General features: G+C 37.0%; 1 protein-coding gene across 11 annotated transcripts in view; it reads right to left on the bottom strand.

Moving 5' to 3' along the window:
- Positions 1-25,139, bottom strand: part of ABCC9 (ATP binding cassette subfamily C member 9) — a 154,938-nt gene that overhangs the window by 62,336 nt on the left and 67,463 nt on the right. For 9 of the 11 annotated variants that reach the window (XM_045873770.3, XM_045873768.3, XM_045873767.3 and 6 more), the window contains 7 exons: positions 22,110-22,217; positions 14,907-14,979; positions 13,898-14,003; positions 5,306-5,344; positions 3,834-3,935; positions 2,091-2,175; positions 701-781 (listed from right to left, as the gene is read on the bottom strand). In XM_045873770.3, the coding sequence (XP_045729726.1) occupies positions 701-781; positions 2,091-2,175; positions 3,834-3,935; positions 5,306-5,344; positions 13,898-14,003; positions 14,907-14,979; positions 22,110-22,217 (594 nt within the window). The remainder of the gene's footprint in view (positions 1-700; positions 782-2,090; positions 2,176-3,833; positions 3,936-5,305; positions 5,345-13,897; positions 14,004-14,906; positions 14,980-22,109; positions 22,218-25,139) is intronic. The other 2 variants (XM_054507155.2, XM_064591503.1) reach the window with 1 other exon arrangement.

The following is a 25,139-nucleotide window of genomic DNA, read 5'->3' as shown; positions in this document are numbered from 1 at the left end:
CAGAGGAAGAATGCATTTACATAGTCTACTGGTCTCTAATATACATACTTGTAAGTTAAGTTATTTTGGCTACCTTCTGCTGGAGGAACCAAACTAGAACAAAATTCATAATCAACATAACCATCAAATTCTGTTTATGGATCCATAGGTAGAACCAAGTTTTTTACCCAGGATATACATGAGATTCATCCAAGGAGCTCTTTTAAGACTCAGACTCTAGACTCTACCCCCATAAATTATGATTTGGTAGGTCGAGAGTGGTACCAAAATTTCTATAGTTTTAGAAAGCTTCACAGTCAAAGCTCATGCACAGCTTGAATTGCATACCACTGTAATGGAGTACTATGCTCACTTACCTCTCTCCACCAAGAGTATATTTTCTAGTCCTTTTTTTGTCAGCAAATATAAATGAGAAGACATGATCCTGTCCAGTTGATCCAACACCATACAGACTTTTTCATTAATGATCCTCATGGTTATGAAACTCATATAAGCAACAATTTAGGGCACCTAAGTCACTTGGACACCAATCCGGATACCCCAACTTTCAACCTTATGTTTGGACTATGGAATTTTGTTTCCTTTATATTCTTTATGATTTCAGAAGTTAAACTGTCTGTCCTTCAGTCACTTGACTTGTCTCTAAAGGCTCATTTGTCCAGAGGGAAAAATGAGGTAGAAATAAAGGTCATATTCTCACCAAAAAGACAATGTTCGTATTTTGATAGAGAGCTCGTGCCACACAGATTCTTTGCCTCTGACCCCCACTCAGGTTGATGCCCTAGAGAAGAAATAACCATAAACATCCACCCTTTCCAATAGTAAAAATTCTCTTTAAAATACAAACTTCTTTTTAAAAAATCTTAAATTAATGGTAATTTATTAATTAAATTGTGATAACATTGTTAAGGTAAAATGAAAATTGTCTATTTTCTGGTCAATGCTTTATAATTATATTAATACTTTATAAAGTACTGGTCAATACTTTATATTAAGATAATTTTTGACTGTTAACATAAATCCTTTTTTCACTCTGATAGACAGCTCTGCTGTACAAAAACATCAATAACCAAACACATGGTGAGTTGAGTGCTAAACACAGCAAGTAACTCCAGAATTTTTACTAGTTTTGTGAATTGTGTCTGTAGTTTACTTAACATATACCTCTTAAATTTGATATTACCAATTATGTTCAACAGAACTATATAGCAGTACTATATATCAAGTACTAATTATAATTTATATAATCAAATACTAATTATAAACATTTTTAAACTATATGGAGCACTTGGTATGTGCTAGGCTTGTGTGAATGCCTTTACATTCCTTATTTCTTCTATTCCTTATAGCAATTCCAATATATAGGTATCATTCCCTTTACACACGAGGAAACTACAAGTCCATACTCTTAAATACTATACTGTGCTGCAATCAAGAATAGGCATTAAGAACACAGACTACAGAGTTAGATGAATCCCAGCTACACCACTAACTTGGCAAGTTCTTCAACGTTTCTCAGGTTAGTTTCCTCAGCTGCAATATGCAGAAGATGATAACACCCATATAACAAATTTGCTGTAAACATAGATAATGCATAAAATTTTTGCCCAGTACTTGAAACCTATAAGGGTCAAAAAATTTTAGCCAAAATTGTTATAAAGATTATATACAGGCATAAGTATTTTTTAGCTGCCCAGAATAGTATGACATCACTGTAAAACATGTTTACACAAAGAAAAAAAAAAAAAGACTTTAACAAGAATAAATAGATGTGGACAAGAGTGGAAGAAGTCAGAAATAATCTCAATTTCAACTCCAAGTAAGGAAAAATACATTTGATCAAAGGCAGGAACTGCATTATATTCCTTAAGAACTCTCTAGTAGCTAGCATGATGTTACATAGATGGTGGTTACCCAACAAATACTTAAGGAGTGGAATTAAAGCTCCTGTGCTCCTGTTTCTGGAACCTGTCACTAGGACAACACACAGCTCCTATACTCTCAGATTTCATTATGCTCCATTAAAGGTTAAAGACAACCAGAAGACTTTTCTAGATTTTTGTTTATTGTTTAAACTATACATAGCTCACCCTCTCTCCAATTTCAGTTTGGTCTCCAAAAGGTAGTAAGTCAATATCTGGCTGAAGAGAACAGGCATCTGTAACAGCTTTGTACCTTTGGGAGAAATTATTTTGAATTTTTAGATCACTATTAATATACTGCCCAGAAAGTAAGTCCCAGGTTCAATATCTTGGAAGCCGAAATACAACATTTGTTGAACAATTTAGTACAGATTAGCCCCTACAGTGGGTTTGTGGACACAAAGCTAATTAGATATTGGTTCCCACTCTTATAAAACTACCAAATGGAGCAGAAGACTGATAAAGAAACATATAATAAAATTGATCTCCTTAGGCACTACAGCAGAGGTAGGTGTAAAATGCTCCTAGAATACATAGAAATGGCTGACCACTCTGAGAAATTAGTGACGGCTTTGCAAAGGAGGCAACACATAAGCTGTACCCAGAAGGATGAGTTGTAATTTGCCCAGAATAAAATGAGGGAAAGGAAGCTTTAGGAACTGCACAAAGGTGAAAAGGTCATGGTGCATCTCAGGGACAACAGGAGGCTCACTCAAGTTGAAACACAGGTTGCAGGTGGGTGTCTGCATATGGTCATGCATGCAGAAGGGAGGAGAAATAGAAGGTGTTCAGGATTGACAATACTCAAATAAATCTAAGGCTGGGACCGGAAATGATAAATTGGAAGTTTAGGGAACCATAGAGATAGGGAAGGCTGGGGAAAATATCCATAGTTTCATTTTCTCAATCATCTAGTTTTAAAATATTAAAAAGTCATTCTTGAATAATCCCTCTTCTTCCTTGCTCTTACTTTTCCATTCTTTTTCTAGAATGGTTTTCTGTCAACCGTCTCTTCTTTTCTATTTCTGCAGTCACCCCCAAGTGTAGGCAATGAACACTTCATGCCTGGACGATTATTCCAACAAACATCTAAATGTCTCCTTGCTACTAATTCATATTCATCTTGTATGTATCCACCATTAAACTTCCAGACTAAACATCACATTTACTTTGCTATTCCCCTTTCTAAAACTTACAGCGCCTCCCCAGAATGCACTGAATTATATCCAGTTGTCTTTTAAGGCACTCCACTACATCATTTCAGCTTTTATTTATAAACTAGTTTGCCACTGTCAATACACATAAATCCTTTCCTGACTGGTTTGTTCCCCAGGCCTCAAATGTTCCCATGTAATTTAGGTTCTTCCTCCCACACTATCTGCTTTCCTCTTCCCTCCCCTCCTCATGCCTCTCCCCTGACCTAATTCTTAACTTTCAAGGTTTGACTTAGGGTTTTAAGACCCAGTCCTGAGATGATGGCTTCATGAAAGGGTTATGCCTTTGTGCACTCTGGTGGTATTTAAAGATGGTTGAGAGATGGCATGTTTTGGCTGCTCTCAGTAACTAGACCTCTCAGGTCCTACATTATTCTTCTTTCCATCAATAACTTTCCTTCTGCTCCTTGCTTTTTTCCTTCTACTTACCAATAACTTCAGTAACTCCCCCTGCCCCCCAATTCCATTTCAGCTGTTTAGTTTGGTGTACAAGTTGTTCTCAATAAATGTACAAGATGGGCTGAGACTTCCACTAAGACTTCTCTTTAAAAAGTTGACTCAGAAGACCTGGTGGTGAGGAGGGAGGCAGGCAAGCAGGGAAAAAGGAAGTCATGGCTATAAAGGTTCCCATGGACCAAACATAAGGATTAGAAATAGTTTCTCATTTTAGTTCTAAATTTTATACATTCAAAATTACCTCTGTTTGTTGAAAGGACTTCCAAAGGTAATATTTTCTTCTACTGTAGCATTTAATAGCCAAGGCTTTTGAGCTGCATAAGCCACAGAATACCTGTTCCTACTGGAAAATGGAAAAGAAAAACAAAACGCCAAAATTATACCAGGGTGTTGTGCTGTGTGTATTTTAGTAAAACTAAGGAAAATAAAAGTTGATAAAATATCTCAGACACAGAAATGGAAACTTCCAAGAAAGAACATTTTAATAACCACCAACCTTATTATTTAATGGTTAAGTATTTCACCTAAATTAAAAGGATTTGAATTTAATCAAAATGTCTCCCAATGTGCAAAATTTAATTTTGCTTTGCTAAAGAAGTGTTTAAATAAATTGAAAATTTACTTTCTAAAATGACTGTAATTTTAAAAATAATTAAAAGATAAATAGCAACACACTCTCTCTGATTGCCACAGCTTTTTCCTTTTTATTAAAAGCAATTTACGTAATTATTAATTTTATATGCAGACCTTAGAAAAAGACATGAATTGGTATTGTGTCTGTGGCTTAATCACATTAACATATTTTAAGATAATAGGTAATATATAATTATTTCAAAACAAAGAATAATATATTGAGGAGTCCATTTTAATATTGAAATAACACACATCTAAAAACTATGTATTTCAAAACATATTGAAATAGTTTATTTTTTAAAAAATTATAACCTCTTCCTCCTCCCCCATTTTTTTTTTTTTTTGCTTGCAAATTCTACCAGATGTCTATATATCAGACTTTAATTTGTAGTAACAAATACATGTGAGTTGAAGATAAAGAATACGATGGGATTGGGGTAAGAAAGGGGTCAGCTTTAAAGTCACACTTCCACAGTTAGTTCATGGTCTGTAAGTACTAATTAAGGAATCAAGGTTAAAAGATAGTAAGGTTAAGAAAAAGAGTAATTAGAAATTCTCAGTGATCACCTGAAACATTATGTCTTAGGAGGTTAAAAGACATGATGATACACAGTATGCTAGTAGTCTCTGAGATAACCATATGTACAGTAAAACAATGGTTCCCAACTTCTGACATGTCTCCTTCCCCTCCCCCCAGTCTTCCTATCTCTAGCTTATGGACAGATCCCATCACTGTTTAACTCATAAACAATATACATATTCTTGCATTTTTATTTTACGAAGTCCCAAAACCAATTTGCTAAGAAAGAACAGTTTGAATTTCAGCCAAAGTTGAGAACTTTGTGAATCATGGAGAGGAAAACCATTGACACAATGGGCCATTTTGTTTGGCAAGTTAATTTTTTAACAGCCTATAAGTGTTGGGAACCACTGCTTTTGGAAATATGTAGGCACATTTTAATAAAAACTTCATACACTATAAGAATGAATAAAATGACCAGGAGTAAGAGACTGAGTATTAAGTAAAGTCTGAGGAAGAAAGTTATTCTTATTAAACGCAGATTAAAATAGAAATAATACCTTCTGGTTGCTTCAAAAGAAGGTTCAGATTCATTTACACTGCAAGTATGGCAAACAATGTTCATTAATTATGAAATATAAATATAGAATGAATGTGTGCATATATCAGGTTGGAAATAAAATAAACATTGAACATATTCAAGAGCTGTTTCCCAAATGGTTTTTGATATTAATTTCAAAGACAAACCAGACAGATAATAGTTTTCTTTTACATCTTCATCAGCTAGGAAATAATTACTTAGTAACCTTCCAAAAGATAGACAGTACTATTCTATTACATACAAAATCTGGGTTCATACAGTGACCTGAGTTCTACCCCAACTCTGTTCCAACAAGCTGTATAAATTTAGGTAATCTTCCTAGAATAGTTTTCTAGTCTGTATAAGGATTTGGTATCTCCAAGGCCTTCCTACCTTTAAAATTCAAATTTAATCTATTTAAATTCTTAATTAGCTACCCTGTGGCATGAAAAGAAGAACATTTTGGGGGCTCTAAACTTAAAAGGTTTAGACACAGCCTGGCCCTTAAGGAACTGGTGAGAAAGACAGACATGTACAATAAGTCAAACTGCAACATTTGGGTAAAATTAAGTATTGTTTGATATGATTCATGTACAAAAAGGTGTTTGTCTAAAAACATTTAGTTATGTCTATGTTATGGGGGAAAAAAACACCTGAAGACCTATTCATTTTATTGTTCTGAATTTTAATAATTTAATCGAATCCCATCCTTCGGAAAGACCTGAATTCAGAAACTACACACAAAATTGAAGTCCAATGGAACCCCCAAAATAGATCTGATTTGGCTTTGGAAAACACCATATGCTTTTGTGGAGAAAATATACCTAAGTACGTTGCCTGGTGATGTTTAGCTTTGAGCTACTAATGATAAGATTTTCACGCATGCACATTGCTAATAACATCTTGGTATGGTTAATGGAAGCAGGAAAAAACTATCTCAGACTAAAAATTCCCTCTCAAAAATGACTATTCCCTAACTTAAGTTGCTCACACACACAAAAATGAAATATACAATTTCCCTTAAGTGATAGTTCCACATAATATGCTTTAGATATAGAGAAATTTGATTTTCTAATGGTAAAAAGCCAGTGAATGACCTCAATGGTTTTAGTTAATTTGAGGAAGACAGAAAACAGATGAAGAAAAGCAGGTGTATGGCAGAAATTAATGGATTCATTTGCCCACTGGCCATTCAGCCAGAAGTGCCAATTAGACTCATGAAAATGCTCACCAGATGTTTGAAAATGTCAGCCCAGATTGGACATATGAATTTGGAAGGCATCAGTTTTTTTCAATTACTATTCATTAAATTCCAACTATATTTATTCAATATCAATTTTAAAGTATATATTGATCATCTCCCTAGGAAAAGAACATCCAGTCCACGTTTGGCAAGCCAGGGTATACAGCAGAGTTGCTGCCAGAGGGGCAAGCAAGAGTGAGCTAGATGAAGTAAAGGTGAAGAGTATTTCAGACCCACTAAAACACATACTGATGGTCTTGAGTTATCCCGGCCTTACAAGGAACTGATGTAAATTCGGCATGGCTAAAATGTGGGTGTAAATGGCAAGTGAAGAAAAAAAGTATGAGTGAACTTAAAAAGCATGCACAGCCAGAAAGCAAAGGGGCTCATAAAACATTTTTACAGTTATTGAACTTGTCTTCAGAACAACAGAAAAATACTGAAAAGGTTTAAACAAGAGAGAGTGAGATAGGTTCAGTTTAGATATATCACTCTAATTGCAGAATGTACCAAACGAATTGGAGGAGCAAGATTAGACTGACAGAGAGACCACTGGAAGTGGTCAGTAATCAAGATATGAAGGCAGTGCTTTGAATTAGAATAATGGTGAATGAATGAAGAGAAGTAGATACCTTCAAAGATACCAAGATGGGAGGGGATACAGGAGAGGAAGAAGTTGTGGACAGGGAACACAGATGAGGAAGTGCATATGTTGGGGGAAGATAGCAAATTCAACATCAGACACATTCCGTTTGAGGTACCCCAGGGATTCCCGAATGACCATGGCCAGGAAGCAGAATTTGAAGCTTAGGAGAGAGAGCTGGTAAACAAATGAAGACCTTGTAGTGATGTTTCCCTCCTAATATATGCCTTAGGTATCAAGGGCTTTGGATTCCATCTTTAATTAGTGAAAAGTCAATAAATGACTTCCAACAATTGTAGTTTGTTTCATAATAGAACACAGGTACAGGACCAGATAGAGGAAACTAAATTCATAGGAAGCTATCTGATTGCCTGGTGAGTATATACAGAGGCAGAAATGAAGGGGACAAAGTCAGAACCTGAAAAACAGCAGTATTTAATAAATGGCTAAGGAAGAGAAACTGGAGAAAGGACCAAAAGGAGCAGGCAAATGCTTTGAGGTAAACTCAACTGTGAGTGGAATTTAAGCAAGGAGACCTGTTAAAGGAAAAGGTATGGGCAACAATGTCAAGTGGCCAGGAAATCAAGTAACATAATGATCAAAAAGTACCCTGTGAATTTAAAAACTAGGATGCCAGTGATGGACTCAACAGTTTCAGTGGAGTGGCAGAGGTAGAAACCAGAGTGTAGTGGGCTAAGGCAAGAGGAGTATAAGAGGAATGGACTAAAGGAAGGGGCTAGAGTAGTAGTTGAAGGGGGCTGTAGGTAGAGATTAGAAAGATAGACAGAGACAGGATAGAGATAGAGATAGAGACAGAGATGGGAGAGTGCTGTTTTTCCACAAATAAAAATAGAAAAGAGCCTGGGGCTGGACTAGATGTGAAGCAGATAAAGAGAAAAAGACAACATGCTTTGGATATAGGGTATCTCAGTCTACTAAGGAGACCATCCACATTAGTTACTTAAACAAAATACAGAGGGACCAGGAGAGAAGGTACATTTCAATCTACCTGGAAGAATAAGAGAAGGTTTTGTCGAAGAGATAATATGTGAGTTGACACTAGCAAAAAAGTGAGGCTAACAATCTAAGGAAGGGCATTACAGAGGAAATGTGTGCATCTGGGAAATGCCTGCAATTCAGAGTTACTAGAGCACAATAGTAAGGGTACAGGGATGGCAGGATAAGAGCTTAAGAAGTTAGACAGGGACCAGATCATGAAAGGTCTGGTATAGTATGCAAAGGTTTTTGGAATATTTCTTGTATGCTTTGGCCAGTCAATAAAAAAAAATTATAAGCAAGAGGTAATTAGATTTTCACATCAGAAAGGTACATCTCCTAAAAGTATGAAGAAAGGTGAAGGAGTTATTACAGTGAATAGTTCACAAATGCAATTCTCCTGAACTAGGCAAATTAAAATAGGCATAGCAATGTTAAGGACAGACAGAAGGAAAGTGACTGGTTGGAATGTGGGAGCAATGGAGAGAGAAAAGAATCTAGGTTGAACCTTTGAGCTCTGACTTGGGCATCCACCAACTGATTTCAGTTGGTGGGGACACACCCCTGCCAAGATACAGGGGAAGTAGGTATTGGAGATATAAGGGATATGAACTCAGTTTGGATGTGTTCAATATGTAGCTCATATAAGGCTTTTTGGAGGAGTTATTAGGTCTTCAGAAGAAAGATCTTGGCCAAAAATGTACATTGGTATGCTGTTAATACTTAGAGAAGAACTGAAATCAAAGATATACATTAAGGGCCATGTAAAGGAAGAGGATACTACAACAGACCACAGAAAGACTGAAGAAGAATTAGAATATTCTTCCCCACCTTCTATCTCCACTTATATTGCAGCTCCTTACTTTTTTGACTCCTTAATGTTGCTTTATCCTTAAAATATAAGTTCAAGTATCATTCATTTATGCATTCCCCTAAAAAAGCCTGTTGACCCCACAGACTCAAGTCAGTTAGGTTACTTATTATTTGTTCTTATAAAATCCTGTACTTCTTCTTCCTGGCATTTATAAAAATTTAACCAAATAATTACTTATGGAATTATTTTCTTACTTCCTATGGCCTTCCCTGCTAAGCAGTAAGCTTCATGAGAACAGGGCCTGACTTGTTTTGCTCAGTTATTTTCCCCTAGCAACTAACACAGTGATCTGCATGTCAAAGATATACTAGTATTAGAGTAAGAAAGATAAAATAGATATGGTTCCTTTTGTAGGCAGACATCTTCCATGAACAAATTAAAAAAAAAAAATCTTACTCTTTCGTTTTCCATAGTCCTTCATAGTCCTTAACTTCTAAAGACCACCTCTACAACCTTCTACACAGCAGTAATATGTTTAATCGAATTCAACTGTGGAGGACTATTTTTCTCTTCCAAAATCAATAGAATTATCTCTGACTTCCAACATCGGATCTTATTTGATTACATGAAAATCACCAGGACCACATCCAGACCCATCCTCTACCATTCACTGTGGCAGTGAACCGCACTGAAAGCCACAAAAGAAAACAAAGGGGTCATATGGAAAATCCTCTTCTGGAAAATGGCATAAGATTTCCCTTCTGCATGCAGGATTTGAATGTATTTTCTTTCAAGAGTAAAAATTAAACTTGAGAGCTAGCAACTTTCAAGTATCATGGATGATACCTATGGAATGGGAAAGAGTGACTTTTGCAAGCTAAAATTTAGAACGGGAGCTAGATGTGGACACAAACATGCTGTATTATATCTAATCCAGGAAAGCTGACTCGATGTGTTATTCCTTCTTACCAGGCAAAGTCACATGAAAAGGAGTAACTTCTCAATTCACCTGTCTTAGAATAATTGAACCACTGTTACAAAGCTGATTATATCAAGACACTAGAAGATAGAACATCAGCACATATGGGGCCTGACAGGAGGATTGTTAATAGCTTGGGCAAGAAGGAAAGGGAAAGAAAGGGAAACCAAAAACAAATGATGTCGTGTCTCACATGATTACCACACTTATTACACATTCCAGACTCCCTCACTGGAACCGCCCATTAGGTAGAGCAGTTTAGTTCTAGCTCCTAAGATGTCAGTAGGAATTACTGTTTATTAAGACAACTAGGGAAAACAAATTCATTCAGGCAGAACATTTGCTTTTCTTTCTTTCTTTTCTTTCTTTTCTTTCTTTCTTTCCTTCTTTCTTTCAGATTTATTTTTAGAGAGGAGGGGGAGGGGCAGAGGGAGACAGAATCTGCACTGAATGCCGAGCCCTTCTCAAGGTTCAAACCCGCAACCCTGAGACCATGACCTGAGCCGAAACCAAGAGTCAGACGCTCAACCAACTGTGCCACCCAGGCACCCCAGAACATTTGCTTTTCAACAAATATTGAGCACACCAAGATGCAGGAGTAAAAACCCTGACATTCTGACAATTTTGGAAAATTTTTTAGTCCCTTCCTTGTCTCTCTCACCTTTCTCTTCTGGGGCTACAACATGGTAGACTAGGTCAAAGGTAGCAATTTCCAAAGAAACATCTATAGAGGTCCTTGTGTACCTGGTTCTATCCATGTAGGTGTGTCCTAGATGAGCAGCAGTACCTTCTCTCCCGCCTAAAGTAAATATTTATCACCACAATAGGGCAAAGTACTTTATTGGACTTTGCTCATGCCAGTCTATGAGAACACATGTAAAAATAAAATTCATGCAACCAGAGATACATGCAATGGTGAAATAATGACAGCAAGGCACTTGATGCCTTATGCTAACATTTAGTTTATTGGGTTTTTTTTTTTTTGAGCTTTCAACAATATCAAACATATAGTACTTCTTAGCATTTGCACATCATCAACCTATCATTTCTTTTTTTTTAATTTTTTATTAAAATATAATGTATTATTTGTTTCAGGGGTACATGTCTGTGATTCATCAGTCTTACACAATTCACAGTGCTCACCATAGTACATACCCTCCCCAATGTCCATCACGCAGCCACCCCATCCCTCCCACCCCCCTCTACTCCAGCAATCCTCAGTTTGTTTCCTGAGATTAAAAGTCTCTTATGGTTTGGGAGGGAAAAATGAAACAAGACGAAACCAGAGAGGGAGACAAACCACAATACTGATCATTTCTAAGTTAGCTTCACTCTAATAACATTTCTATGCCTTTCCTTATTGGACTAGGCACAACAACCTCTTATGGAATGAAGAGTAATTACAAATAACTCTTTAAAAGAAGGTCAGTATCTTCTGAATATTCCTGATCTGAAAATATGTTTTATCAGAGATTAAGGATACCATGGAAGAAAATTAAGTAATTCTTGTAGTTAAAGGAAAATAGAATTTGTGTTAGTTTATCGAATCTTAGAGACTTAGTTTTTAAGAGTTGTGTCTCTAAGCGAACACAAACAGTATTTGAAGAAAATCTCAGTCCTTCTGCCATTAAGAGATGGAATTACTGTCTGTGAAGGCAAGTGTTCATAAAAAGATGATTTTTAAATTATGAGGATTTTATAAATACTTAGAATTATCTTAAATCCCTTCTTACACCTTCATCCTATTGGCTTTATCTCTAAGATATAATCTTTTTTATTAGCTTTTATTATTAGGATCCATAAGAAAGATTTCTTAACCTCGGTTGAGTAACTGCATGTTTTTATCTCTAGTTTCCTTTTTGCCTAGCTTTCATGAAGCTCAGAGGGGAATCTGTGCTCCATGTTTTATAAATACACAGGACTCTAGTGCATGCATTTCTACCCATTCACGTCTCAGATTACTTAAATCTTATTTTTTTGATATCTTTATCTTTATTTTTCAAGCTTTATTATAGTATGTTATTTTACTTATTTTTAAAAAATATTTTATTTATTTATTTGAGAGAGAGAGAGAGGGAGTGGGGAGGGGGAGAGGGGCAAGAAGACTCCCCACTGAACACGGAGCCTGATGCAGAGCTCATCCCAGGACCCCGAGATCATGACCTGAGCCGGAATCAAGAGTTGGATGCCCAACCGACTGAGCCACCCAGGTGCCCCTAGATTATGTAAAATACTTTCCTAAGTAGCATATCATTTATTTATCCATTAACAAAATGATAAAGATATTAATGATAATATTGGAAGTTGATCTGGCCTAAGTGGGATCTTAAATTTAACACTAGAGATGACTAGATTAGAAGAACATCCTAGAGGTCTGAAAATAAAATCTCAAGCTTCTTCTGTCATGATTTCCCATTCTTTCTTTCTGTTTTAATGACAGTGAAACAAAGGTAAAAATAAAACCCAAATAACTTGATTATGGTTGAACACGTCACACAATATAATTTAATCAAGTAAAACCTACTTCTCAAAACCTATAAGATGGAAGGAGATAGTGACAGGGCAGACCGCCTGGTGCCTGACCTTAATGATCACCAGGAACTTGTCATGAAACAAACTGTAGGTAGCAATTATTTACCAAGCTCTCTTCTGGATATTCACTAAATAGTTTCATGTCTACTGTCTTTTCAGTTGGCCCACTAGGAATAAAATGTACACTCAACATTTCTCAGTCTCCTTCTTTTGTCCATGATACCAAATATAGGATGTTTCCTTCAAATTTCACATCCACGCATTTTCTTCTCTTTACTGGAGTTTAACATAGAGTCAATTCTAAAAATGCCTTTAAATAGTCTTTACTCACTCTTGAGACATATCTGTATGTAAACAGTGGAGTCAGCAGCAATAGAGTTCACAATGGTGGGGTGCAAAATATGAGCAAACATCTACTGATCTAGAGCAAAGTTTCCCAACCTCGGCACAACTGAAGTTTGGGGCCAGATGATTCCTTGTTTTGTGTGGCCGGGGGAGGGGAGTCCTGTGCACTGTAAAATGTTTATCAGCAACCCTAGCCTCTACCAACAAGATCAGAAGCAGCCTATTTCCCCAGCGTGACAACCAAAAATATCTCCCCCAGGAGCAAAATCACACCTGGTTGAGAACCACTGTTCTACAATCCAATTTCTTAGATAAGCTGTAGCCAATTGCTTCATAAACTGCTTATGGGGAATCTACTAGGTAGGTCGAACTAAATAAATAGGATTAACACTTTATTACACAATTATATAATATCATGGTTCTGAGTCACTTTATTACTGCAATGTGCTTTGAAGGCCGCAAGTCAACCATTCAAATATTCAGAAGAAACCCCATGCTAGATATTTCCTTTTTCATGCCTTTACAGTGACACACCATATCACTCTGACCCACCCATATGTCTCTTACTAGATATTTCTAATGTCTACTTTAAATTGGGTGTGAAAAGAAATGGCTGATTTCTCAGTCCCTTATGAAGATTTTGGAAAATATTATTTGGTATTTCTTCACTGAACACCGAACCATTACAGTTCTGTTTGCATTTAAGCTTTCCGAATAATGTCAGTTTTCCATAACTTCTTTTAACACAGGATGAATTTTCAAATTATTTCTTTGAATGTTACCCATTTAACTTTTAACTTTACAATCCCAATCATACTAGTTTATGCTATTTTAAACCTCTGTAAGAAACTGTTTTGTAATTTTTAATTTATGACATTTAAGGTTTCTACTAAAAAGCTGTACCTATTTCTTAGGGGATCCTCAGATTCCCAACCTAGGAATCTATTGCTCTAATTTCTTCCCTTGGAAGATCATCAGATGTATGACAGAGCAATAGAAACCAATTAAAAATAGACATACTTGCTCCAGTGAACTTTGCCTTCCAGTGCCTGCATCTCACCAAGAATAGCAAGAAGAAGAGAAGACTTCCCACATCCCACTTGGCCCACAATCATGGTCAACTGACCTAGAGAAATCAAACAAAGGATAAGAACAGGAGGACATAGAATCCTCTTCGTAAAATAAACCCAAAATACATTTAGAAAGGCTGATGTTTCAAAATCAATGGCTCACATTTGGTCTCCAGCAATAAGGTATATATTTGGTATATATAACTCCTTTCTCTGATACACAAGTTTTTTTGAAAAAGGAGAGAAAAATTAAAAGATATAGGTCTTGCTTTACTGTTTCCAACTATGAGAATGGCTGACATTAATGAAGAGAGCAATGAAATAATTGCCTAAATAATCTCGATTAGTTTTAATTTTATTATTCAATTCACTCAGGAGAGGGCAGTTTTGACTCAGATTGATAATTGGGATGAAAGGGATTTAGGCTGGCATTAAGACATCTTCTCCAATTTGATACTTTGATATGCATGTAAAATAGAAAAATCCCAATTTATCTGCCATCAGGCCAGGTCAAAAATGTATTTTTATTCAATTACCTAGACATTTTAAATAAAAATTAGTGGGCATTTGAGCCTTAAATATCTTGAAAACTTTAGTTGTCTTCAGGGATAGAAAACAATTCTCTTAAATAGTCTTTCTTTAAATCCTTTCTCAAACAAAACAAAAAATCAACTACCCCATTATTTAAATGGACAAATCAGCAAACGAGCTGATAACAGCTTATTTGGGCAGTAAATAACTTGTCCAAATGTCTACACACTCCATAGTGAAAAGCAAGTCTTAGCATTTCCAGTCATTTCCACAATGATACAGTGGCTCATGAGCTACATGGTGCAAATAAACAACTATAAATAATGTTTATAATATTTAAAAAGTCTTTTTTTTTGTTAAGATCAATTATCTTGGAAATCCAGGGTTGTGATAATTAACAATTAAAAAATGAGTAACAAATGACTTACCTGTTGGAATTCGAATATCTATATTTGATAATGTAGCTAAACCACTGCCCCATGAAAAGTAACCATTTGTGACCTAGAAAAGAAGAACATATAAATTAAATTATAAAATTATATATATATATTTGGTGTTATAGAATAATTCCAATTAAAATACGTTTTCTATTTAGAGCACTGAAAGACTTTCAGTATAAGGTAGAACACACAGTGGTGAAATTCTAATTTAGAGTTCTAGCTATTGAGGGGTATAAATGAAGAACAAAAAAGAATGGAAGTGAAAGGAGGGTCTTTGAATTAGTGATATTATGAATAAGCTAAAAATTACAATTTTCTCTGAAAATTCGGGATTACTAGATCATTTACATGTGAGCATTCTTAAAAAGCAATCATCCCAAATATTTTTTAATGTAACCCCAACACTGATTACTTTTCCAGTGCTAGGCAATTCCCAGCATCCTGGTGATGCAATGTATAGAGTGGAAATAATGACAAATTATTCCAACAAAATGATTCTGTTACCAGGAGGAAGGTTTTGTAATAAAGGAATTTCCTGAACTGTGTGGATTAATCTCTATTCAATGAAGTTAAAACAAAGAGTAAAAGGAAGAGTGGAATAAAACACAGAAATGAGGTAACATATACTGGTGGGATAAACCTCAACAACCAGCAAAGATCACAAGACCTATAGTCATCCAAAGCAATCTATTTAACAGGCATGAGGTGGACTTGATAGTTTTAATAGTTACAAAAATGGGAAACAAAAGAGGTACAACAGAACCAAAGGACGGAAGTTGCTTGAAAAGACAAGGTTGCAATTTTCCACATAGGTTTTCTCTAACTTGTAGAATGTAGCTCATTTAGTAATATCCGTCACATAGATGTACATGAAATTAGCCCCAGGAGGAGGGTGGAATGGAAGGGCTGCATTACTGATTGCTTTACATATATTTGCTGAGCACCCACTCTTTGTGAGGTGCTTTGTATCGATGTGGGCTACAAAAAAGGTGTAATACCTCCTGCCTACTTGCTTGGAGCTTGGAGCCAGTTGAGTAAATAGACCATGGACAGGAGCAAGTACAGTACAAGACAGTATGGGCTAAGTAACAAATAGAGGGGACAGGCAAATAAGGGTAACAAAAAGAAAACCATTCACAGTTGAGAAAGAAAACCATTTATGTCTGAGATGGGGCTTAAAATTTTTTTGGAAGAAGAAGTCTTTCAGCTAGTTTGGAAAATATATTGAATTACAATGAAGGCATTTGGGGGTAAAGACCTACAATACAAATAGGCACAGGATCAGAAAACTATGAAACATGTGGGAAATAATGACTAGAGCTGGCTGGGTTAGAGGTTTAAGATACTGTGGCTAACTGATAAATGACGCTCCAAAAATTTAAACAGCCTGAGGATCCTGTTTCTCTGAGGCTCAAGGAGCTGCAAATATAACTGGGTTTGGAAGTGGGCCAGCGTGGAACTGAGAAAGGCCCTCCCCGATAATCTTGTGTTTTCAACGAACTGAGAGTGAGGCTTGTTGGCAGAGAGGAAAAAGTCAAATGGGACATGGAAGGAGGTGAGAAGACAGTGCTGAAAGCTGAAGAGCCACAGGAGGCTGAGGAAACTAATGCTGACGGGAGGCACGTAAAGGATTGCCAGGAACTACTGAGGGGCATCAGAGCGGGGAGATCCTAAATGTGTGGCTCTGCCAACCGGTCCATTGTGTCATTTCCTCTATAGTGCTCGGTAGCCTCTTCTAGGAGTGTCAAAAGCACGAAGTTGGATTGGTTACAGAAAGTGCTAAAGGACTGAGGGAAAAAGAAGTGGCTCAAGTTGCTGGAGGTCTCGATAAGGTTAAAAAGCAATGTCAGCAGTGGTGAGGCCTGAGAGAGCTGGAAGTAGGGTTCTGGGGTCAGTGACTGCCTGACACAATAGAGTTTAAGATTTTGGAGGAGAGCAGTTCCCAGTGGTGGCCAGGTATGACCACAGGCAAGGTAGTAGAAATGGAGTGAGAGCAGAGTAAGAGATTTCTGGGCTGGGATACTAAAGAGTTGTGCACTTGGAAGTTTAAACCACATCCATGCAAGGCACCAAGTAAGCTAGGGAGATGGACAGGGAAACAGGTCCACAAAGGTAGAAAATGCCAAAACTTCACAAAGGTGTGAGAGTTGAAAAGATGGTCTGAAAGCAGCAGGGAAGGAGCTAGAAGAATGCAGTGTCGCTACACAGAAGTAAAAGAGGGGACAACCTCCGTTCAAGAAGGATGATGGAAGAGGGTCCAAGTTAGTCTCTCCTGCGGCAATCTGCACTTCCACTCCCTCCTGCCTTTTACAAAATAGTCTCATGTCTCCACCAGAGTTAAAATCCTAGGTTTACCTAAATATTTGTTTGACCTTGGAAAATCAGGCAACATATACATCTTTGCAAAGGTCCATAAAAGGGTAAGTACAAAAATGAACATCATAGCATGGTTTGTGATAGAAGGAAGATGGAGGCAAAGCCAGTGTCCATTCCTAGCGGATAAGGAAAATACAGTGATGTATACTACAGAACAGAGTAGTGTTGTAAGAAGGAGCAAACCATCATGAAAACATTTCAGGAGACTGAAAGCACATAGATGCTTTTTACATATTTTACAAGGATATGAGTATGTTTAGGCACATATATTGAGCACATTAGAGCTTGTACCATAATGGCAGGGGAGTGGTACAGAACAGGAGTGGGGATCATGGATAAGGGGAAAGAATGTATTAAAAGTAAAGGAAGGGGGTGCCTGGGTGGCTCAGTCAGTTAAGCATCTGCCTTCGGCTCTGATCATGATCCCAGGGTCCTGGGATCGAGCCCTGCATCGGGCTCCCTGCTCCACAGGGAGCCTGCTTCTCCCTCTTCCTCTGCCTGCTGCTCCCCCTGCTTGTACTCTCTCTCTCACTGTCAAATAAATAAATAAAATCTTTAAGAAAAAAAGTAAAGGAAGGAACTAGACAGATGCAAGTTACCTACTGCATGACCCATTTATATAAAATATCCAGAACAGATAAATCCGTAAAGACAGAAAACAGATTGGTGGTTGCCAGTGGTAAGAAATAGGGGTAAATGGGGGGTGACTGCTTAATGGGTATGGGATTTCCCTTTGGGATGATAAAAATATTTTGCAATGGGAGAGAGGTGGTGGTTGCCCAATATCGTGAATGTACTAAATGTCACTGAATTGTTCGCTTTAAAACAGTTAATTTTATGCTATGTGAATTTTACTTCAATTAAATAATTTTTTAAGAATTTAAAGGCAGGACATTACACAAACCATCGTCCATTTCCTCCTGCTGAAAATAAGCAAAAATAAGGAAAAGTGCTGAATAAACTGTAGTTTGTAAAGAAGTTCATTAAAACAAGGAGTAAGGAAATACCAAGTCCAAGTGTAAAGAAAAGGACAAATTCAGAGCTGTAAGACCTGAGGCACACTAAGCCTCGTTCCCACAAAGGGGACAAGAATAGCGAAGATATTTCAGAAGAAAAGCAATAACATAGGGGCACCTGGGTGGCTCAGTAGTTAAGCGTCTGCCTTCGGCTCAGGTCATGATCCCAGGGTCCTGGGATCGAGCCCCGCATCGGGCTCCCTGCTCGGCGGGAAGCCTGCTTCTCCCTCTCCCGTTCCCCCTGCTTGTGTTCCCTCTCTCACTGTGTCTCTCTCTGTCAAATAAATAAAATCTTTAAAAAAAAAAAAAAAAAAGGTTGATGCTGGGCGCCTGGGTGGCTCAGCCGTTTAGCGTCTGCCTTTGGCTCAGGTCATGATCCCAGGGCCCTGGGATCGAGCCCCGCATCGGGCTCCCTGCTCTGCGGGAAGCCTGCTTCTCCCTCTCCCACTCCCCCTGCTTGTGTTCCCTCGCTCTCTGTGTCTCTCTCTGTCAAAATAAATAAATAAAATCTTTAAAAAAAAAAAAAAAGAAAAACAATAACATATAAGAACTTGTCCTAAAATATGTCAGTGTTTATTAGAAAGTTATAATGATCATAACAGTGGAATCTGGGTGAGAGAAACCAATGAAAAAAAATAATAGAGGCCAGCAATCAGTCTAGACATATAAAGATCCTTGAAGTGTGTATGAGACTACACTGAATGTCAGTGGGGACAATGACCGATATGAGGAACTGGAACAACCGGATGTCATATAAAAAATTAAATCAGAGTTTACAGACTCACTACTAAGTGTAGTAAAATTACTGCCACTAAATTTACTACTGCTAAATTTCAACCAAAATTGTTTGTTACTGATTTCCCTTCTACATCACATCCCTACTTCATACCAAACACAAAGATGGATCCGAGGTTGATTCAAGAATTAAAAGTGAAAGGTATAGCTTCAAAGATTTTAGAAGCTAATATAAATCATCTTCATGACCTCTGGCAGGGAAAGTTTTCTTAAATGAGACAAAAACCCCAAAGCATCAGCCATAAGGAAAAGTTATATAAACCAGACTACACTAAAATTAACAACTTCTGATACGATAAAGCCAAGCTCTAAATGGAAGAAGAGTTCTGTAACATATAACTGCCAAAATAGCTAAAGTATAAAGTATAAAGAAGTAGTACCCAGAATTTTTTAAAGGTGGAGGGAACAAATAAGCTGGCAAGTCACAAAAGAGGAAATCAAAATCCACCTGGCCAATGTATACGTGAAAAGATGCTCAACCTCAGTAGAAATCAGAAAAGTAAATAAAAGTAAATAAAAAGCACAAGATACAATGGCACCTCCTCATAATACACACTTTGGCAAAATATTGGAAGCACTGGTGAAGATGCAGGGCAACCAGAACTCTCAGTCCCCATTGGTGAAAGTGTAAATTGGCACAACCACTTGGGGAAACAATTTTCCATTATCTGGGAAATGAGGATGCACAGACCCCGTGACTTGGCAATTGTTCACAATAGCCCCAAATGGAAAAATAACCAAAAGCCCATCAAAAGTAGAACAGACAAATAAATTTTGGCACATTCATACATTGAAATGTTACACAGTAATGAGAATGAATGAAGTACGTCTTCACATGATGATCCGGATTAACTAGACATACATAATAAGCAAAAGAAACAAAACACACGCACACACAAGCACACGTTTAAACTTAAAACAACTAAAATATGTTTTTAGGGAGGCATGCATAGCAGGGGTAACCAAGGAAATGATGACGATAAAATTCAGGGTGGCAATTGTTTCTTGGAGAGATAGGAGAGGGAACAGCAAATGTGTGCATTGGGAGGAACTTCGGAGGGAACCGGTGATGTTCTTTACTTGCTGGTTGCATAGGGGTTCACTTTTTCATTTAATGGTACATATATATTTTATGTACTTTTCTGGAGGCATGTTCTATTTCACAATAAAAAAAAGATTTCAAAAAGACAAATGAGTTATTACCAACTTGAGAATTTCCACCATGAATAAAAACTTAAAGGCTTGATGGTGGGCCTGAAACTGCAGTGCCCATTGCTAAGCAGTTTTTCGAGTTTTTTGTTTTTTGCTTTTTTTTGCGTGTGTTCTTTTTGGTGCATGAAAGGTCAACTTTAGAAAAACAAATGATAGCCTCTTTTTTTTACATTCAAAATAAAAACAAATTTAGTAAGTCACATGGAAAAGATGTATTTTTAGACTTTCACTATATTGAATAGAAAATGTCAATTAAAAAAAAACTGATCCTGTTTCTGTAGTCATGCATATATTACTTGTTATGTGGGCATAATTGGAAGTAAGAAGCACAGAAGGCCCTTCCTACTCTCTCATTCCAGACTTTGTCATAGCCTAGTACTTCATACCCTATCTACACATTATAATTGTTAGGGAACTACTAGAACTATTGTTTTCAATGATGCCTGAATCATATTCATAAACACACACACACACACTTAAAGCTTTCTGGGAGGTTCTAATGTACAGCCAAGATTAAGAATCACTAAAGCTCCTGGGGCGCCTGGATGGTTCAGTCAGTTATGGGTCTGCCATCTACTCAGGTCATGATCCCAGGGTTTAAGGATCGGATCGAGTCCTACGTCAAGCTCCTTGCTCCACAGGGAGCCTGCTTCTCCCTCTCCCCCCGCTTGCGGCTCCCCCTGCTTATGCTCTCTTTCTCTCTCTGTCAAATAAATAAATAAAATCTTTACAAAATTTTTTTTTTAAATCACTAAAGCTCTTTAAAATTCACGTGACATATTTTATCCTCAAAACAATAATGCTAAAATGGCATCCCCACCACAAGATGGGCAAACCATAGCTCAGAGAGGCAAAGTGATTTGCCCAAAAGTCACACATCAAATAGATGGCAGAGTTTGAACTAACATTCACTTATTCCATCCAACCACACATTTGCTCCAAATGCTAAGTGCCTACTGTGGGACAAGTATTGTGTCAGGCAATACAGAGAGAGAGAAGATCTAAATGTAGCCCTCGGCTCTATGATACTCCGCGTGGAGGCTCCCTCACTCTCTGACCGGCCTGGGCAGCACAGGGAGTTGGTTAGCCCAGCAGTCGACAGTTTTCTAAAAGGGCTAATTTCCAGGACTCTGGCTGCACTGATGTCTAAAAGCCGTTGACTGCTCGGGCATCGGTTCCTGCACACCACTGACCCCTCTTTGGACCCACTATCAATCCTTGTCTTGTTATCCCCTGGTGGCCTGTTCTACCTAAGCACACTTGCTGGGAAAGTACAAAAGGCTGTTTGAAATGAAATTGGATCAAAGGCACTACTGGGAACCAGGCGGGTGCGGGGGGGCCCACGGGTGGGGGGGCGGGGGGGCCGCAGTCGGGGGGAGGGAATGCATGCAACACTGGCCTAAGCCTCTCCTGGTTGAAGACAACTACTATCTAATTTATTTCCTTAAAACCTGGATTTATAATATTGGTGTTCTCTATAAATCAATTTACTAGGTAGAGGAATGTAAGAGTATGAAAGGAAGTACGTTGGAGACTAGCTTCTAACGCAGATTCCGAAGAAGGGTTCATGTTCCCATTACTAAAACAGAATTGCTGGAGCAAGAAATGTGGTCAGGAGGCAAAGCAGAGCTGGCGATGAAACTCATCAGAACACTTCTGAAAATGTTATGAGGATTGGTGATCACAGTAAAGAGACTTAAAAGACCCGATTTAGGACACTTTTACAGAACGTCACCATAAAAGAGTAACATAAATGTTTCTAGCCATGCAAGAATCCGGGAAATAAAACAACCTTTATTGCAATATCTTCGGTCTCTACAGGACGTAGACGCTGGGTGGATTGCTCACAGCTGTCCAGGTGATATCTTCCAGGCTGCTTCCTGTTTATAGTTTTCGGCTGCTGCATTCCAAATGGAAAAAAACACAAGTTGAAGCTTTATGAAAAAAAAAAAAAAGATGTTTTACTGAACATTAACTCATATTGTTACTTCTCCACTTGAAATTCCAAGAAAAAGAAAGAAGCAAAGTGAATGTGATATTTTAATTCTTTCGATGGCTTCTCCAAAAAAAAAAAAAAAAAAAAAAGCAAATAATAACAAAAAGCCTTAAGCTATCATTTTAAACCTAATTCACAAGCCTTTTAAGAAAAATGAAAATACAAAGATGTGGTACTTGCAACAGATGGAATTGAAAGTGCAGAGCCCCAAACTAGGTTTTGGATATTCCTCCTATAGCTCTCCCGATAAATATACTCAGGCAGTAAAAAACAGCACGTATGTCAAAAGACAAGCAGACTAACTCAGATTAAACTAGAATCTACTTGGGAAGCCACTGAGCTTGTAAATGTTCCAACAGTACATTTTGATCACCCTTTGAATCGTGAGGATTTTGAATCTCACACATTCACAGAACTCAGATTGGGCTACACATCACCCAAGGATCCACTGTGGAGTGAGAAAAAGCATAAGGATATCAGATTTTCTTTGGTCCAAATATGTATATATATTATTTCATAAGTATATAAACATATAATGCTGATGTAAGTATAATAAAATGATCTAGTCTTTCTCAAATGTTATAGCATTGTTCCTGGTCAAAGGACTAAAGCATCCATTATAAAGAGGATGTTAGCTGAAGTTTGACAGTTTTCTCATACTTAAAAGGAACTTAAGTTAGGTCATAGAAATAGAAATTTGTTATTCTCTAAATTTGACTTCAATGTCATGCAGTAGAGACAGATGACTAAAGAGAAGGTAGAAAATTCAGCTCTGTAAACCTCTAATATAGAAAAATTCATAATCTCGAAATTTGTGCAAGGAATCTAGTGAACAAGTGTTTCAACAAAAATAATTATCTGTCTTACTTAAATACCTTATAGATTTTATGAAGGCTAAGTAATAATATACTTTAAAACTGTTAAATTACCTATAAAAGCAAAGTATTCTAGAACTGTGAAACTTTTTTTTTCTTTTGGCCTGGAATTGCAGGTTTAGCTTTTTGAAAAATCCACTGAATTCTACTATGGGAATTAGAAATGTACTCAAATAATCAGTAATTTAATCCAAACAAGATATTGCTTTTCCAAATTCCATCAATTGTTATATCAACAGAACACCAAATTATCAAATAGTACATTGCTAGGCTACGTGCAAATAAATACACAGATTAAAAAGGTGCTGAGAAGAACTAGCAGTGGTTCTGTCGCATAGAAAATATTGAATGCATTTTAACTTTAAAAAAAAATAGAGAGAGTGTTCCTGAAATTTTAGTTCTGTTTTTCTTTTCACAATGTCACAGATGACCCTGGAAGTATGTTGCATGAGATGTGGAAAGTTGGTATCCTTCAAGCTAAGTGTATCTTCCTCACAAGATGGGTCTATGTCTTTACATAAATCCTCTGTCTTCTAGAGTCTTTAATTCTATAGTACTATTGCCCCAGAGGTCTAAAAGGAATGACGTCATGTTCTTCACAAAACTAATAAGAGGGTTGGAGAAGGAGATGTGTTGACAGAGATTTGAGTCGGAGTTCCACAGATGTAATTTGAAGAGACTTTGGCTCTAGAATGTCACTAATTCTCCATGGAGATTCTACAGCCAAAACCACTTAACTCTAAGCTTTTACAGAATACATAGCATCTTAAGCTCTCAAGAAGTTTCCATTAGTGTTATTTTCAAACACACAGCTTTTTTCATTCCATTTTAAAAAGTTTGTCGTTTGTGGTTTGGCCCATCAGCAGTGATGAATGACCCTGAAAGACATCAGAAGTCCAGTCTGGTTTCAATAACCCTGAAGATATTGAATACATTCGAAGAGGATTCTTTTTTCCTTCCAAAAACCTTTTCTCAGTTCAATTTTTCTTCTATCCCTCATCTCATACAAAAGGTTCTTCAGATTTCCCTAACTCCACAAACTTGACCTCCTACATCCTCATTCTTGAGGTCATCCACTCTGCTCATCCCCACATCTCTGAAAGATGACCTCATAAATTCTTTGGTAATCTCTTATAATCCAAAGGATGACAACACTGGTTTTAATCAAGTACTTGACCTTCCTGCTGCCTCAAAGTATAGACACTCTATAATGTATTCTTGACTTTGTGTCCATGTCCACACAATAGCAAACTAGCACTTTGAGGCATGGTTACTCCAGTGTATACATGCATGGGTGGTATCTCCTTCTCAGCCAAAATCACACTGGCTCAATAAAATAACAAAAAAGTAAAGTAAAACTCCAGAAAAGCAGAAGAAAACAGCAAATCTAAATATAGTTGAGTGCTCATCTCAACTATTTTTAGCAGTTTTAGACATGATGTAGAGAAAAATTTAATATAGATTGACTTCCTGGAAGACTTTCCAAGCCTCAATTAATTCCAGTCAGAAGATTGCATGTGTAATTTTGTTTGGGTATGAAAATAGTAAATATATTCATATTTTTGTCTGATATTAACACAAATAACTAATACTAATTATAACATGACCCACTTTAGAATAGTATCTTTCTATTTTATTGTTATGAAACATACATATTAATTTTAAAGACTTCTTTCAGAATTTTTCAGACACACCTTTCAAAAAAGTGATGTGATCCAGTCTCATTAATTTAAATATCTAATGGCTAATGACTCTTAAACTTACATCTCCAATGCTGACTTCTCTTCTTAGATGTCAATGAATATCTCAAAATTGTCATGTGCAAATATACCTCTTGATTCTACCTCAACACCAGTCCACTCACATCTTAGTCTCCCTATCCAGTCTATCAGCAAGTCTTTATCAACTCAACCAAAAAAAAAGTACACTGAATTAGATTACTTTCTCATAA

The sequence above is a fragment of the Mirounga angustirostris genome, unplaced genomic scaffold (assembly GCF_029215605.1).
Source record: "Mirounga angustirostris isolate CCGP_5_RB_7025 unplaced genomic scaffold, mMirAng1.0.hap1 SCAF_5, whole genome shotgun sequence".
Classification (NCBI taxonomy): Eukaryota; Metazoa; Chordata; class Mammalia; order Carnivora; family Phocidae; genus Mirounga; species Mirounga angustirostris.
Note: the sequence above shows the minus strand (reverse complement) of the source record. Positions and strands in the feature narration are given on the sequence as shown.